We start from the raw sequence: 18,529 nt of genomic DNA on the forward strand, positions 1-18,529 counted from the left end.
GCAAATTTGAACTGTTTAAGTGACTGAGAAATCAAACAAGTTAAAGTAAGCATGTCTAGACAGGCTGTATAAGACAATTATAGAACCACACTGCGATTATAGAAGGAGTCACCATCATGAGCTTTGCTCTGTCATGTTTCCCTCAAGTTCAGGAACAGTGATCTGCCAGGTGGATGAGGGTGCGTTTGACTCCATTAATATTGTGCTAACTAACTGAAGGACTCAGGTGAGTGCCATGGTTTCGTGCAGTCTGTGCAATTGAGACATTTTATCACATATGTATTTAATGTTAATGTGTCAGGGTACAACTTTATATTGAAGACCTTTGACCAGTTCTCTTGAAAAACAGATTCTGTCAATGAGACTAACCTGTATGAAAAAATATGAAATATAATTGTAAAAACTATAGCTCAAGTCAAAGTCATAACTTAACAGTATGCGTGTCAGGCAATCAGACAACAGACAGTACCATGACAGAATAGTTTGGGGCAAGTCATTACCTGGGAGCAATGTGCAAAGCTGTCATCAACACAAAGGGTGGCTACTTTGAAGAATCTCAAATATTAAATATATTTTGATTTGTTTTAACACTTTTTTGGTAACTACATGATTCCATATGTGTTATTTCATAGTTTTGATGTCTTCACTATTATTCTACATTGTAGAAAATTGTAAAAAAATTAAGAAAAACCCTGGAATGAGTAGGTGTGTCCAAACTTTTGACTGGTACTGTATGTCACTCATTTGTAGATAATAATTAGCCTATCAAAAGTTAAGTTTTGTATTTGTAGTGTAAATCACACATATTTGGGCAGGCAAGTCATCTGATCCCAGTATTAGACATTCAGAAGCACACAACCAGTGAGTTAATGGCTAACCAGGCTAACTAACAGAGTTCATGTAGCCTATTAATACTCTAAACATGTAGGTTAGAGGCACATAGCTCAGGGTTGACTGCTCTGACCTGGTGGTAAGTAGTAACATTAAGTAAATAGAGACAGGCTTTAGAAGGAAGCTCCTCCTACTTTCCAGTAAAAAATCCTCCCCTTCTCATCAGCCACTCTTTGAGTCATATTTATGAGTTACCATGCGGTCTGACATTGGTCCCTGGGACATTAATCAATCACTCAGTTATAGTTGGCTTGTATTGATTTAATCACTCTGCAAGGTCTAGTGTTAATCTAAGCAGTTTTTAAAGGAGGAAGACCTTTCCTGAGTTCCTGGTACAATAACAATAAGATTAGTAAATACTTACATTGAACCATTTCATGATTGTCCTATGCTTTATTTTGGTCATTATGCTGGGTTATTATTTTGTGATGGGGTTATATTCATGTAAGGCATTTTACTGAATCAATATTAATGACATGGTTTATCTTTTTTTCATAAATTTGTAGGAATAGCTATCAGTGTTGGCTAGAGAACTGATATATGATATATATATGATATATGTAGGTATCATTGTGAAATAAAGCTATGTTTTTTTTTTTACACCCATAGAAACATAGAAGGGCATATTTCCTCTATGTTAAATTACAAAACAACCCCACATAGTAAGGAAATATTTACGAGTCAAGGAACCCTGCCAGATATGAATGTCAGTGACGGCGATGCCCCTCAGAAAAAGAGGCCAAGATAAAGATGAAGACAGTCTAACAGACTGCCCAATGAATTATAAACATCATAAATTGACCCCTCCAGCAGAGAGAAGGCATTCATTACCTAAATATTTACCTCTATATTGAGAGCAGAACTCTGACCTGATGTTTGAAAGGGTTAGTCGCAATTGCTGGTCTCCAGGAAGTATTCCATAGCCTAAGTATATGCTATCCAATGTATACAGTAAACAAAGTGGAGGCTAATTGAATACCTTAGACATTTTGTTATCAGAAAATACAATATGCCACAGATAAAATAAAATAAAAATCCAGAATCTTTATTGAGAAAAGCAACGGCTTCTGAAAATAAAATGTTTTTGTTTTATGTTTCATCAGTTGGAATTATTCAAAATATCATAAAACATTGATAGAATACCAAACTTACTGTAGGCCATAGCAGGGGTTCCCAAACCTTTTCACTCTGGGCCCCTCTTCCAGCATTGGGGAACATCCCACGCCACGTCTATTTCTATGGGCACAAGCACTGTTCATGACACAAACTGTTCACAGCCCTCTTGTTGGTGAATAGAATTTTGCAGGTTTAAAGCTCATTTCCTGCAATTCTACACATTTTGTCATGGGGTGCAAATAACATTTTGCAGTTTTAAAGCTAATTTACTTGCAATTCTATACATTTTGCCATGTCTAATGTGTATTCATCTGATATTTGAGTGACAAAAAATTACAACAATATTTATGGGCTAAAAAAACGACATAAAAAACATTAGCTGACATGAGCTAGCTGATCTGGACATTTCTGACAAGTTATAAATAGCTCTCTAAGGTATGCTATGACTAATATGAAAAGCGGAAGTGATGATGCACTACCCAATTTTGAAATTGCACCTTGTGCATTCTACTATTACAACTTTCAATAGTAAGTTTAAAGCCGGGCTTAGTTTGCCCTAGTTTAAAGCCCCACAGTTTGGGAACCATTGGCCTATAGAACAACAGTCAAAGGGTTCACTGGTTCACTTTGATGAGATGTCAGAATATGTCATCCACGACAATCAGTTATTTTCTTAAATATTGGTGAAGAAAGTGTTGGCCGATAAGTGAGGTGTAAATATAATGAAGCAATAATTCTGAAGCCAGTCAATATTTATTCATTACATAAATGTTTACTACCTCACTGGATACAATTTTACTAAAACTGTTTGTTCTACATGGTAACAAAACTTGATATATTGCCCACGTGAAGGTAATGCCAAAACAGTGAGTTACCGTTGGTTTGTAGTATAAATAAAGGAAAGGATTATGAGAACTTGGGGGATTGTACCTAACAGCCATGAGCAGAGTACTGTGTCTTATGAGGGTTAGTAGAAACATTCAGTCATGAGAATTAGTCTGCAAGAGGATTTTAATCTCAGTCAAGGAGGATGAAGCAGTTCACTCCCTTGTGTAAGGCATACCAACACATCAGCTGGTCTTGAACAGATAACAGCATCACCTCCACTAACAGGCACAGTTAAATATTTTTAAAAGATGTATCTTTAAATATACTTTAAAGGTTCTCCATTGAGCATGCATTTTAGCCCATCAATAGGTTTAAATCTGGGTCCTGGAAATAGCCCCCTAGAATTGCATATATCCTTTTTTAGTTTTGCTATGGAAATTTGAGCATTTCACTTCCCAACACCACAACAGTAGTCTGAACTAAGTCAATAGATCAGGTGGTGTGCATGCCAGAACTAACATACAGTCCGTGTTGAGAAATCTCACGTTCAATTGGCATTTCCTCATTTTATTGCCCACAAAGCAAGAACTATACATAATGGGCAGGAAATGATTGGTTGTTGGTATTCTTCATCTGGTTGCTTTTTGCCTATATTATCAATACTTTGCTGACTTCTACACTAAAGCCTAACTGTTGGACCATTCTTCACTGCAAGCATGTTACTATTCAACCTATAATAATCAAGACAGTGATGGTAAACATGGATGTAAACATCAAATCAAATCACATTTTATTTGTCACATGCACCGAATACAACAGGTGGTAGACCTTACAGTGAAATGCTTACTTACGAGCCCCTAACCGACAGTGCAGTTAAAAAAAATACGGATAAGAATAAGAGATAAAAGTAACAAGTAATTAAAGAGGAGCAGTAAAAAATAACAATATATACAGGGGGGTGCCGGTACAGAGTCAATGTGCAGGGGCACCGGTTAGTTGAGGTAGTATGTACATGTAGGTAGAGTTAATTAAAGTGACTATGCATAGATGACAACAGAGAGTGGCAGTGGTGTGGAGGGGGGGGGGGGGGGGGGGGGGGGCAATGTGAATAGTCTGGGTAGCCATTTGACTAGATGTTCAGGAGTCTTATGGCTTGGGGGTAGAAGCTGTTTAGAAGCCTCTTGGACCTAGACTTGGCGCTCCGGTACCGCTTGCTGTGCGGTAGCAGAGAAAACAGTCTATGACTAGGGTGGCTGGAGTCTTTGACAATTTTTAGGGCCTTCCTCTGACACCGCCTGGTATAGAGGTCCTGGATAGCAGGAAACTTGGCCCCAGTGATGTACTGGGCCGTTCACACTACCCTCTGTAGTACCTTGCTGTCGGAGGCCGAGCAGTTGCCATACCAGGCAGTGATGCAACCAGTCAGGATGCTCTCGATGGTGCAGCTGTAGAACCAATCATGTATCCATAGATAAGAGTGTCATGGCGATATTTCACAAATCCCTTCTCTTGGCTTTGAAACAGAAATGTGTGGATAAAGTTGGGCACAGACACAGAAATACTGGGTAACATCAGAGTGAAATCTATTTTCTCCCTCCCTATTTCCTCTAGTTGCAATTGAGGATTGAAGGACGTAAAGAGGAGACTATAGTCAAACTTCAAATGATAAAGACCTAGAGAATGCAATAGATGTTTGCTAACAATCTTGTCAATCTTGTAATTTGTTCATCTTGACAGATTTTTACATTCCTTTACAGATCCAAAATGTACACGCACACAATGATTCTACTGGGTTTTGTGTGGTTTAGTCCGCCACTTCTTGGGATCCTTGCCTCACCAACCCCTGCTTCGAATGATAAGAGAGGCCCCTGTCAAGTCTACAACTCTGGTCGCTCTGCAAACTGCCTTGGTCAGCGACTGGATCATGTTCCATGGAAGCACCTCCCTTCCACGCTTGAAAGGATAGATCTCTCCTACAATGAACTTCATGCCATTCGTGTTAATTACTTTTCTCGCCTACCTCATCTTCGTGTCCTCGAGCTGCAGTTCAACAACATCTCTGTGATTGAGGACCGTGCCTTCCACAACAACCCCCTCCTGGAGCATCTTAACATTTTTAACAACTCCCTAGAAGAAATCCCTGCCAACGCCTTGCGGGACCTCTTTAATCTAAGGGAACTCCTTATGTCGAATAACCTTTACACCCAGGCCACATTGTCAGCTGACGTTTTCTCCAGATTGACCCACCTCAAGGCCCTGTCCATGGGCGGCCCCTTGGTCAAGGGTCTAAGGAAAGAGGACTTCCAGGCATTGAGGAACATTCAGTTGCAGGACTTTGCTATTAAAACTTCATCAAATATCAGTTACTATGAACCGGGTAGTCTGAAGGTGATCCAGACAGGTAGAATGGGTTTTGACATGGCCATAGATCAGAGGCCGAATTTCCTACCTTTGATTCTACGAGACTTGGCCAACAAGACTTTCAGTCTCATCCAATTCAGGAACCTCTTTGAGTTCATGTATTACTTGGGAGATGAGGATATTTTCAGAGGCTTGCAAGACATCAAAGTAGATTCGCTCATCTTTCACCGTGGAAAATTCAATGAGAACCTTATGAGGATGGCTCTGTTTAATCTACAGGTCACCCCCCTTAAACGTCTGACACTTCAATACATTGACTTTGCTCGCTCGCCCAACTTTGTGGATAATGGCTTGGGCTCCAGTATCAAAGACCTTGCTCTGAGTAGACTAAATCTGTGGTAAGCATATCTTATTCTACTATTATATTACAAAAGCACTATGCAGACATTTCTACCCAGAAGATGCAAAAACAAATACAGGTTCATAGTCACAAGTGTATTTTTTCATCAATTGAAATCTGTCTCCATATCTATGTAGTGTGAAAGTACCAATTATGTTATCATCTTGACCACACGTTTTTTTCATGCTTACATGTTTTTTCTCCATTACTCCTCAGGCACATCAGCAATCCAGATATTTTGCGATTCGACTGGCGCTTCACATGGTTCAACAAAGTCCGACTGCTGTCCATTCAGAATGTCAACTTCAAATCTGTGCCTTGCGATGCCTGGCTTAATATGGAAGGCATGGAGGTTTTGGACATATCAAACAACCGCCTGCAGGACAACATCCTCTTCAACCAGAGATGCGACTACAGGGGCAACATGCCGGCTCTTCGTTCCTTCAATGTCAGCACCAACCAACTGACCAGCCTTCAGGACTTAGCCTCCCTGACCAGGGAGTTCAAACAGTTGAAGGTCCTGGATGTTAGCCACAACATGCTGGGCTCTGCTGAGAAGAGTCACAACTGTAACTGGATGCAGAACATCACCCAGGTGATCGCTCACCACAACCGATTCGAAAGTGGTGCCCTCCAGTGTCTGCCCACCACAGTACAATTCCTGGACCTCTCGTACTGTGACCTGGACCAGCTGGACATGGCCTACTTCCAACAAACCATCAGCCTCAAGGAGCTCCTGCTCAATGGGAACAAGATCAAGTTCATCCCCTCTGGGTGGAGAAGTCGCTCCTTGCAGTCACTGGCTCTGGATGGGAACTCCTTTGGGCTCATCAGCATGGGCTCCTTCCAGGACATGCCCCAGCTTTCTCGACTGACAGCAGGGAACAACCCATTCCACTGCACCTGCGACCTCCACGCCTTCATCCAGGACACAATTTCCAAGGGGAAGGTCAACATCACTGACTGGCCAGAGAACTACAAGTGTTACCATCCAGAGGCCCTGCTCAATACCGCTGTGGCAAATTTCTTCCCGGGTCATGTGGCCTGCGATATCAGACTGGTCATCATCATCTGTGTGGCTACTACTGCTGCTGTGGTTTTAGTGTTGATGCTTATATGCTACATATTCAATGTTCCCTGGTACACCAAAGCCACATATCAGATCCTCAGAGCCAAATACAGGGCTCATCAGGAAGGAACATCTGGAAAATCACAGATCTATGCTTACCATGCATTCATCTCCTACAGCCACCCAGATGCAGACTGGGTCAGGGACCAGTTGTTGCCCTGCTTGGAGAACAGCAAGCCCCCCTACCGACTCTGTATCCATGAGAGAGACTTCATGCCAGGAAAATGGATCATCGACAACATCATTGAAAATATGGAGAGCAGCGAAAAGGTAAGGTTGAGGACCCACCAAGACAAGTTAGAGGTGTTTTAACAAATAAATAGTAACAGAGTTTTGAATATAAAAGGTCAATTGAACAACACAAAATGTTTTGTTTAGGTTTGTATCCTGATTCCTGCACATTTGCCTAAATGAATACATCCTATCCTCTGAATTTTTTGTCTCCAAATTCAGGTCATATTTGTGTTGTCACACCACTTTGTGAACAGCGATTGGTGCAACTACGAGCTCTACTTTGCTCAGCAAAGAGCCATCGGCAAGACCTTCAGCGATGTTATTCTGGTGGTTAAAGAGCCCATCGACCCTGAATCTCTGCCCAGCAAGTATTGTAAGCTCAAGAAGATGCTGAACACCAAAACGTACCTAGAGTGGCCCCAGCAAGCCAAGCAGCAGACCTTCTTCTGGGCTCAACTTAGGAGCTGCCTGGGCAAGCCCACAGTGACTAGAGAGCAGGCTCTTAGTGGTAGGAGCAGCAGTGTATCCTCAGTGGGCGCTGTGCCTGTGATAGAGCTTCCTCTAGAGGATGGGAAGCCAGCGATAGCTATGCCAAATTTAGACAGAGAAGCAGAGCTCCACAAAGTAGTTCCTCAGGAGATCAAAAATCTTTCAGCGAGAAGTGCAGAGTTTTATGGGCAAAGACCGATCCCTGTAGCCGTGGCATGAGACAAAATAAGCCAAGCATGTAGCTTGTAATGTGTAAAGTGTCCCAAGACTATTCTCTCTCTGAAGTGCTGAGCTTGAGTGACTTCTTGGCCATGCTGTGGCAGATAATGTGTTTTCCAAGCTGCTGGTAGCATTAGCAAGTGTTTCATAATGATGACAGTGAATAACATGATTCGTCTGCCACCCACCCTTCTGACATGTACAGTGCTTACTCCCCCTTGAACTCTTTACATTTTGTTGCGATACAAAGCGGGATTGAAATATATTTAATTGTCATTTTATTGTCATTGATCTACACAAAATACTCCATAATGTCAAAGTGAAAAAAAAGTTCTACAAATGTTTACAAATGAACACAAATTAAATAACTAAAATATGGTCATTGCATTTAGTTCAGAAGTAAAAATCGGCTTAACAAATCTCATAATAAGTTATATGGACTCATTCTGTGTGAAATAATAGGGGTTGATGTGATTTCTGAATGACTACCCTTTCCTCTGTCTCCCATACATACATGCATAGACACACACACACACATCTGTAAGGTCCCTCAGTCAAGTATTGAATTTCAAGCACAGATTCAACTACAAAGACCAAGGATCTTTTTGAAAGAAGGGCAGTGATTGGTAGATGGGTAACAATAACAAATCAGACATTGAATATATCTTTAAGCATGGCCAAGTTAATAAGTATGCTGTGGAGGATGTATCAAACAACCCAGACACATCAAAGAAACAGTCGTCCTTCTGAACTGAGCTGCAGGATAACAAGGAAACTGCTTAGGGATGTCAACATGCGGACATTGCTGATTTTAAAACAGCTACAGAGTTCAATGGCTGTGATGGGAGAAAACGGAGGATGGATCAACAACATTGTAGTGACTTCACAATAATGACCTAAATGACAGAGATAAAGAATAATACAAATACACAGAATATAATTTTTTCCAAAACATGCATATGTATGCAACAAGGCACTAAAGTAATACTGAAAGAAAAAGAAACACGGCAAAGGAATACAGTTTTTGGACTAAATGCAAAGCCTTATCTTTGGGGAAAGTCCAACACAACAAATCACTGAGTAACTGCCTCCTTATTTGCAAGCACGGTGGTGTCTGTATCATGGTATGGGTATGCTTGACATCGGCAAATACTGGTGAATTGTTCAGGACAAAAAGAAATCGGATGGAGCTAAGCACAGGCAAAATCGTAGAGGAAAACCTGCTTTAGTCTGCTTTACACCAGACACTGGGAGAGGAGTTCACCTTGAAGCAGTACAATAACTTAAAACACAAGGCCAAATCTACACTGGACTTGTTTACCAAGAAGACAGTGAATGTTCCTGAGTGGCCAAGTTACAGATTACTTAAATCTGCTTGAAAATCTAGGGCAAGACTTGAAAATGACTTTCTAGCCATGATCCCCAACACCTTCCCAGAACTTGAAGAATTTTGAAAAGAATAATGGGGAAATATTGCACAATACAGGTGTGCAAAGCTCGTATAAGACTTACCCAAGAAGACTCACAGCTGTAATCACTGCCAAAGGTGTTTCTAACATGTATTGACTCAGGGGGGGTGAAAACATATCTAATCAAGGTGTATGAATGTTTAATTTTTCAATGATGTTAAAAAAAACTTTGACTGAGTATTTTGTGTAGATCATTGACAAAAAAAAGACCATTCAATCATTTTTAATTCCACTTTGTAACACAATAAAAAGTGAAGAAATCCAAGGGGGGTGTAGACATTTTCTATAGGCACTGTAAGCTCTCTGTCCCATGTACTCTCTAAGCGACCCAGGCCAATGGCCCTGCTGACAGGTGTTGAAAGACCACAAACTCAACAGCTCAAATGGGATCTCCCGTGTCACACTTGAGATAACAAGCGAGGTGCCAGGGAGATGTGGTGACAGGTGTCATGCAGCGTGGTTACACTCCCAACACCACTCGGCCACTGATCACAATTACTGTAACACAAAATGGATGCCATTTAGCAGACACTTTAATCCAAAGCAAATTACATTTTATGTGCACGTGCACATACACATGCCATGTAGAATCTGCTCTGCCATTTCAAAGGGTATGCAAGCCACAATTCTCATATGAAAGAGGGAACCAGTGGGGACTGCATGTTAAATGACAGTTGTTTAGAATGAAAAATGTAGCTTATGCAATGTGTTCATGTCCAGTAATATTGAGAAACAATGTGATCCAAATATTTAAAACAATATAAATACATTATAATAATGAAATATAGTTTCCTAAATATGTTTTACTTTTCTATACTCTTTACATGCTTTAATGTACATGTGAATGTTATTGTTAATGTGAATGGTATTTACTAATTAAGTAAATAACAAATTAGTTAATTGCTTATCATAACATATTGCCTAATGCAAATTAATTTAAGCCAATAACTCTAATAAAACAATGGTGTGTTTTATACTTGACTGTTGAGTGGGTATTTAGAAATAGGGATGTGTTAAAATGCAGTGTAATTCTGTTTTACAATATCAGTGTGAAGGGCTGCTTTGTGAAACCTGGCAATATTTACAAGTGACCAATAGATGACACCTTTTTACATTTTCTGGAAGTCACATTTAGTTGGTGTGTGTGTGTCTGTGTGTTTTGAGGAAGAGATCCGACTTAAATCACAGAAACTGGCAGATGTCAGACATGATATAACAAACAGCATCTGCCTGTAGTTATATGCCCAGCAAGACAACAAACATGACATAATGCCACAGGGGTCACATGAAGTTCAGATTGATTTTAATAACGATTCTGGTAAGAATATGCTGAGATCCTTTCGCATGGGATATTACTATCTGGGTATATATTTTTATTTTATACGATTTTGATATCTTGCAATGGTTCCAGATTCAATATCTAATATTTGAAAGTTGATTTGATGTACAGTATTAAATATGGCTGTTCCTATTCTAGTACGTCTCCTTTTGTGTTTTTCCAATTGTTAAATGAGAAAATTGCTACCCAGACTAAATCAAAATGTATTATGTGCTGGCTATTTACAGAAATTGCCACCTGAGCACAGAACATAAGAAGAAAACATGGTATCACTCTATGCATTTTTCAATCCCATGTGCATGATCATTGCTACCTGTATTTTCAGTATTCTGGAATAATACGTGTGAACTGTGTTGATCAACAAGATAATTGAAGGTACGATTAAGTTGAAGATGGCACAGGCTGTAAGAGATTCTAACAGTTGGTTCTGCTTCTCTGCACAGTAATGAGAGATGGTGGCTTTAGTTTCCCACACAAAAGGGAAAGGTGAGTGCTCCTTTTCCGGGTCACTCAGGTTGACATCTACTTAAGTGAGATCACCTCGGAAACGCACTCCGCACAGCCCGTTTTTGTGGCCTTGATATGGCCAAGCCTCGATGAATGACTTCCACCAGACTTACAGTATTTGTCCTGGAGCTGTCTAATCTTGGAAGGTTAAGCAAAGTATAGCCTACAAAGTAGTACGCAAAGTATATGACATGTGAATACTTATGACAGAGGTCTGTATTCTGACCACATGGACAGTTACCACATATCAGGCCTAACACCTTTGCCAAGATATCCTATAAACCACGGCTTCTCAGGCATTATCACTTAATTGACCCCTTGGTTTTGTATTCTGCAAATATACTTTAGAAGTAGTGTTTGTTTTATTGCGTGTGTTTATCTAATCTACCATAGTCATAGCATAAGAGCGTGTAATCTTGAAAAAGGACAGAAGGACAGACACTGTATGTCAATGTGTACATTAGCATATGAATGAATTACAATCTCATAGAATATAGCATGTGTGATGAAAGATGGCTCATTCATCGGCTACAGCTGATTTGAATTTGGTAGTTAGCGTCTGATATGAGCGCAGAAGCATACAGAGGGAGATTATTTCCATGTGATGTCATTTGAGGTGATAAATGCTGGCAAACCATTTTGGGTGCCCAGCAAGGGACAATGGTGAGAGAGAGAGAGTGAATGTATGGAACATACTGTAGTAGACCTATACGTATCTGACCTGTTGCTGTCATATCCCATGGCTAATGTACACCTATCCCCTAAATTAGGATTCAATTTATACTGACTAAAAATATAAACACAACATGCAACAATTTCAAAGATTTTACTAAGTTACAGTTCATCTATGGAAGTCAGTCAATTTAAATAAATGAATTATGTTCCAATCTATGGATTTCACATGACTGTGAATACAGGTATGCATCTGTTGATCATAGATATTTTTTTTTTAAAGGTAGGGGCGTGGAAAACCAGTCAATATCTGGTGTGACCACCATTTACCTCATGAAGTGCGGCACATCTCCTTCGCATAGAGTTGATCAGGCTGTTGATTGTGACCTGTGGAATGTTGTCCCACTCCTCTTCAATGGCTGTGCGAAGATGCTGTGCGGTAATTGGCAGGAACTGGAAAACGCTGTCGTACACGTCTATCCAGAGCATCCAAAACATGCTCAATGGGTGACATGTCTGGTGAGAATTCAGGCCATGGGAGAACTGGGACATTTCCAGCTTCCAGGAATTGCGTACAGATCATTGCGACATGGTGCTGTGCATGATCATGCTGAAACTTGAGCTGATGGCGGCGGATGAATGGCACGACAATGAGCCTCAGGATCTCGTCACGATATCTCTGTGCATTCAAATTTCCAACGATAAAATGCAATTGTGTTAGTTGTCCAAAGCTTATGGCTGCCTATACCATAACCCAACCGCCACCATGGGGCACTGTTCACAACGTTGACGTCAGCGAACCGCTCGCCCACACAACGTCTGCCATCTGCCCCGTACAGTTGAGACTGGGATTCTTCCTTGTAGAACACACTTCTCCAGTGTGCTAGTGGCCATCGAAGGTGAGCATTTCCCCACTGAAGTCGGTTACAACGCTCAACTGCAGTCAGGTCAATACCCAGGTGAGGACGACGAGCACGCAGATGAGCTTCCCTGAGACGGTTTCTGTAAGTTTGTGCATAAATTCAGGGGCTTATTTTTCGTGGACAGATTTTGGGCAGAGTAAAACCTCTTGCTTCGCCTCTTCCTCTCTGCCTACAGCCGGTCCCTGTCTTGGGTTCTCAGCAGATGGTATGGAAGACAGCTGGCCCCATGTGAATTACAATCCTGACGCTCTGTTTTAACATTTAGAAACGTTAACAATCCTCCCTTGCGATACGGTTTTGGAAACATAAAGCCTTTCACTTTCACATCAAAATAATTTCACAAATGCTAAATAAACACTTACTGTACACTGTTTTAACCGCTTTTAACACAGTTGCAGCCGACAGTATTAGGAGTGTTAGGAGATGCTTCGATAGCTAATTAGAAGAGGTGATCACATCTTCTTCTCCTCTTCTCTTCTTCTTCAAATTTGTATTGGAGGACCACAATAAACTGAAAGGTACATACACCGCCACCTAGTGTACTGGAGTGTGAGGCCGGTCACAGCCTCCCTATTCATCTATTTCTCTTATCTAGGCCTGTGTTTCCACCTACTATTCTGGAGTGTGAATTCATTACACTTTGTGACACAAAAAGGGAAGGGGACGGGGAAAAGGGACCAACTAACCTTACACCCATTAAAAACTTCACCACTTTTCCACTACTTGGCTCTATCTGATCCGACACCAGGCCAACAATCCTGGGAGGACGAGAACCTATCATTAAACACACCTTGTAAATCTTCTGCAGTAAAATCTTGTACACCCAAGTACTTCTCTGCAGCTGCCACCACAACATATATTTTATGTGATTTACGTTCCATTTCTGTGGTACAGTTGATAACCATGGCTATGCCTCACTCTCTGTTGGCCTCAGCCTCCTCACAGGGATCCTCTCAGGATCTCTAGCCCTGTACCCATCTTCCTCTCCTACTCTCTTCACTCTCAGCATATCACACCTTCTGTACTATTCTGATCCTGGCAACTTCAGCCTGCCTTTCTCTCACTGGAAACTTCTGACCCTCATCATCATGGGTACCCCCACAGTTAACACACAACTGTTTCCACCAATACTACATATTCCTTTGTTTCATGCCCTCCTGCACACTTCTCACGGTCGCCTGTCTTCCGTGGGCCTAAACAAGCGCTATAACATGGAAATATGGCCGCCCGGCATGGGAACTCTAATCCAGCCGCCCGGCATGGGAACTCTAATCCTTAAAAGGTGTGTAGTCATTTAACCTTTAGTTTTTTTTATAAATACTTTCTCACAGACGTGAAAGTTATTCCAAATATTTCCAAAACGGTATCTCTTCGTGCAACGCATAAGCCTATTTGCGTTTAGACAGAGCATTTGGGAAGCGTCATGGCATTTCCCTCAGAAGACTAAAGAGAAAGTCCAATGGCTCATGTAATGCAATAGAATAAGGGTTACATGGGGTATATTCATTCACTACGTTAATTATGTTGCAAAACGTTTCGTCTGTTGCCTGTTTAGCCTACTTCAAACGGAAAACGTTTTGCAAGAGTTTCTATTGGACAAATGCAGTTAGGTCCCATTCCCGTTTCCTTTGTTTCCATCAGTTTGGTTCTTTAAACGTAAACGGTTTCCGTTGCAACTTCAAGACGTAATGAATACAACCCTGCTAAAACTCGGAATGGAAGTCCGTCATTTTAGTTGCTTTAAACCAATAGGTCCCATCATTTGAAGACGTCGTTGTTAAATACAGCCTATACGATAGTATACTGATACTCTATTGTTTATGCGGTAGGCTAATACATTCTGTATAATAATTGTAATTAGTAGTTGCACCGCCAAATGTAACCTTACATGGTCAAATGAATTAGGTCCACCTGTGCCATTTGTATCCGTGATGTTGCAGGTTTCACCGGTGGGAGGCGCCTGATTTTAAATTTCTCACAGGTGAGATGCATAAAACAGGTAAGATGAGGATCGACGCCACTTCTGCTTCGTTTGTCATCGGCGTTGAGGTGAGTAGCGAACTTGTTTGTGGTCAATAGATTTTTTAACATAACCTGCATTCCTATTTCTTGTTGAGCATATGTACATTTCTCTGCCATGCAGCCTATAGGCTACATGGTGAGAAATCTTATTTCTTTTTTTTGTGGGTGGGGGGTAGCATTGAGTTTATTTTATAGTGATTCTCTTTTTATTATTGCACATTTTGCAATCTTTTTATATAATTGGCTTAATTAGGTTTATGTTAACTATACAGTGTACAAAACTTTAGGTACACTTTTTACCCTAAGAATAGCCTCAATTTGTTGGGGCATGGACTCTGCAAGGTGTCAAGTGTTCCACAGGGATGCTTGCCCATGTTGATGCCAATGCTTCCCACAATTGTGTAAAGTTGGCTTGATGCCCTTTGGGTGGTGGACCATTCTTGACACAAATGGGAAACTGTTGTGAGTGGAAAAACCCAGCAGCGTTGCAGTTCTTGACACACTCAAATTGGTGCCCCTGGCACATACTACAATACCCTGTTCAAAGGCACAAATCTTTTGTCTGCCCACTCACCCTCTGAATGGCAGGTAGTAGTTAGTGTTGTGTCAGTAACCGTAAGGTTAATCTGTCGTTCTGCCCCTGAACAAGGCAGTTAACCCACGGTTCCTAGGCTGTCATTGTAAATAAGATTTTTTTTTCTTAACTGACTTCCCTAGTTAAATAAAAATACACAATCCATGTCTCAATTCTTATTTGAACCTGTCTTCTCCCCTTCATCTACACTGAAGTGTATTTAACAAGTGACATCATTAAGGGATCATAGCTTTCACCTGGTTAGTCTGTCATGGAAAGAGCAGGTGTTCCTTATGTTTTGTTCACTCAGTGTACTTTCAGTCAAATTGCCTCAACAGCCCTTGGAGTTGATGTAATCACATGTCCTTGAGGGTGTTTTCACACAGCCTATCACATTTGTAAGGAACAGAACCACACAATCTAAACGTATCATATTGCTTGATTCAGGGGTATCAAACATTAGGGGTGGCAAGTAGCCTAGTGGTTAGTGTTGGACTAGTAACCGAAAGGTTGCAAGATCGAATCCCCGAGCTGACAAGGTAAAAATCTGTCGTTCTGCCCCTGAACAAGGCAGTTAACCCACTGTTCCTAGGCCGTCATTGACAATAAGAATTTGTTCTTAACTGACTTGCCTAGTTAAGGTAAAATAACATTCGGCCTACCCCCGCCCCCCCTTCAGAGCTTGAATTACTAGGATAGCTGCACTCATCACTCCCCCACCGCACACAAGACTGGGCTACATTATTTATGCATCTCTGGGGATAACAATCAATAGCTTGGGAAACCATCTATAAAGTTACTGAGATACCTGATCGTTTTGCGGTTTATACTGGACCCCTGAGAACAGCAAGGTCTGACGGTTTCCTCTGTGTAGGCCCACCAGGGCTGTATTGGTGACGTGTGCTCACCTGGGCAACCAATAGCAATAGCAATGTCTCATTCTCCTTTGGATCAATATTTTTCAATTCTAGTTGCTGCTGGAGTCAATATTATTTAAATATTTCAATTCATGAGTTGCTAGTTATCGGCTGCCTGTATCTAGATCATAATTTAGCGTGTACTTTGTTTTTCAAAGAGCAAATTTGAAAGGCGGCTAGATTTTAACCCACATGATCATTTGGAACTGGATGAAATGCAAAGAAAAAAACTTGCCCCAGTAGGTTTTGCATACAGTTTAAAATAGTCTACACAGACAAATGTGTTAAAATAAACAGGAACCAGTAAGGGGTTCACTTCATGCAAATTGACTTCTAATGTAAAATATAATTGTCCATACAGCTTATACATTGTCATGGATTGACCTATCCCTTTTTTTAAGGTATTCACAGCGCTGTAAAATGGGTTCCAAACTCGAGAGTGCAATGGAGGGGCTAATTCGAGTGTTCCACTCATACTCCTCAAAAGAAGGGGACAAGTACAAGCTGAGCAAAGTTGAGCTGAAGAATCTGTTGCAGGGCGAACTGAGTGACTTCCTGGCGGTGAGTTTGATTCCTAATGCTGTCAAGGGGAGGGACATGTGTGGTGTCAGTATGACATTCTGATCAATTACATTTTTATGGACATTAACAAAATGAACTGTCCCAAAACAAGTCATACAAACAAGTATTGGAGAAGTCTTGATTTATTGAACAGTTGTGGGACCATCACCTTCAAGACATATTCTACTAGAATAATTTCAATAATACTATGGCATTGCCTAGAAACAACGCTTATCACCTAGACATTTCTCAAATCTGAAATTATTTGATGGGTATAACAATATGGCATGAGAGATCTTTCCATCTGATTGGCTTTGTGCAATTTTCTGAATATTGCATATTCCAATTGTTTCCTATCTACAACTGTTCCAAGAGTCATGCAGCTGCTTCTGGTCTGGACCTACATTTCATTAACCTTTCCTACTCTCCCTCAGGCAAGTAAGGACCCTATGGTAGTAGAGAAGATCATGAGTGATCTGGATGAAAACAAAGATGGCGAAGTGGACTTTCAGGAGTTTGTCATCTTGGTTGCTGCGCTGACCGTGGCCTGTAACGAGTTCTTTGTAGAGAGCCTGAATGAATGAGTTTGGAAACAGTCTGTGACCTTGGCGTTCTACTCATTATTCCTTGTTAATAAAACAAACATGTATGCTTTAATTTTTTTATACTTTTTGACAGAAACCGGCAAAGGTTTCAATGTTGTCACATAATGGTTATTTCTAACAAAGGCTCTTGACTGTTGTAAAATGATTGCCGCTGTAGAGAATCCTGCAATGGACTGACCAGTTTCGGTGTACGATCACTCTCATTGCACTAGTTAACATTCTGCTCAGATCAATAAAGGTGATTGCTGTCTAAATATGTTAAACTCAGCTCATTGTGGACTTGAATGCACATTACCGGTACATGTCTTTTGCATGTGAAATCTGGGGCCGTATGAATCAATTCTCAGGAGTGCTGATTTAGGATCCGTTTTGCCTTTTAGATCACATTGATTAAGATTACATGGACAGTAGGGACTTGATCCTAGAAGAGCACTTGTACTGAGACTCTTCATATGGCCCCTGGTCTGCTACCTATGCTAAAACATGGTAAACTGCACCCAACATTATAGTGAAGGATTTGCACTGAAATATCCCTTTCTGTTTGGCTAAAAACAAACAGTTTTGAACCAATTTCCAAGTTCCCACGATGCAGACTGGTGAAACTGATTAGAATACAGACAGCCAGACAGACAATCTTAATGACATGCGAGGCTTGCTATAAATCCAACTTGCAAAAGAGAAACTGCTTTAGATTCTGTGAAGATGCGTCGGCAGCAACAGAACACTGCAGTCTGACAACTTAACTGGCATCTGTGACCTAAGTCAGGATGCTTCAGTTGTGTTAAACACGCCCTGTAACAAACTGATGTAGCTTCTTTCCATGAACAATGGCAACAATTAATGACTACTGCAGACTGTAAAATTCAAACTATTTGTGGTTCAATAGTTAGAGGTACATCAAGAATGTCTATATGGCACATTGTGGTCATGAGTCATGGACACAAGTAGGATACGACCAATGGTATGTGGCAACTTAAAAGATGTGGTTGATCAAGATGTACTGATGCAGAGTAGTTGGTGCAACTCTAGCTGATTGAATAAATCGAATAGCACCAACAAACTAGGTCCGTGGATAAGGTTGAGACTTCTAGAGCTTGCTGGCTTAAAATGAGCAACAGGTCAGGGGTTTCATGGATGACTGCTGCTGTGTAAAATACATTGGCTACGTTGGACTAATCCTTCAAAACTACAGGTCGATATGAGTGTCAGCGATGAATGTGTCAATCCCTGAAAAAATTAATGAGCAATGGCAACAGGCTTTGGAAAATAACTA

At 40.9% G+C, this 18,529-nt stretch overlaps 1 protein-coding gene across 1 annotated transcript; it reads left to right on the forward strand.

The window, feature by feature from the left end:
• The first annotated feature begins 4,513 nt into the window (after positions 1-4,513).
• Positions 4,514-17,510, forward strand: LOC139572595 (toll-like receptor 2 type-2). The gene is made up of 5 exons (XM_071395294.1): positions 4,514-5,594; positions 5,813-6,995; positions 7,179-7,666; positions 16,492-16,651; positions 17,086-17,510. Exons 1-5 carry the CDS (start codon positions 4,600-4,602, stop codon positions 17,233-17,235), a joined length of 2,976 nt encoding a protein of 991 aa, XP_071251395.1. The 5' UTR covers positions 4,514-4,599; the 3' UTR covers positions 17,236-17,510.
• The last annotated feature ends 1,019 nt before the right edge of the window (positions 17,511-18,529 follow it).

Source organism: Salvelinus alpinus, chromosome 4 (genome assembly GCF_045679555.1).
Source record: "Salvelinus alpinus chromosome 4, SLU_Salpinus.1, whole genome shotgun sequence".
Lineage (NCBI taxonomy): Eukaryota > Metazoa > Chordata > Actinopteri > Salmoniformes > Salmonidae > Salvelinus > Salvelinus alpinus.

Bases quoted from the DNA above. Each gene is read 5' to 3' on its own strand.
- LOC139572595 (XM_071395294.1), top strand. From the start codon at position 4,600: ATGTACACGCACACAATGATTCTACTGGGTTTTGTGTGGTTTAGTCCG. The intron at 7,667-16,491 runs AGACAAAATAAG...CCTTTTTTTAAG, and splicing joins ATCCCTGTAGCCGTGGCATG to GTATTCACAGCGCTGTAAAA. The intron at 16,652-17,085 runs GTGAGTTTGATT...ACTCTCCCTCAG, and splicing joins AACTGAGTGACTTCCTGGCG to GCAAGTAAGGACCCTATGGT.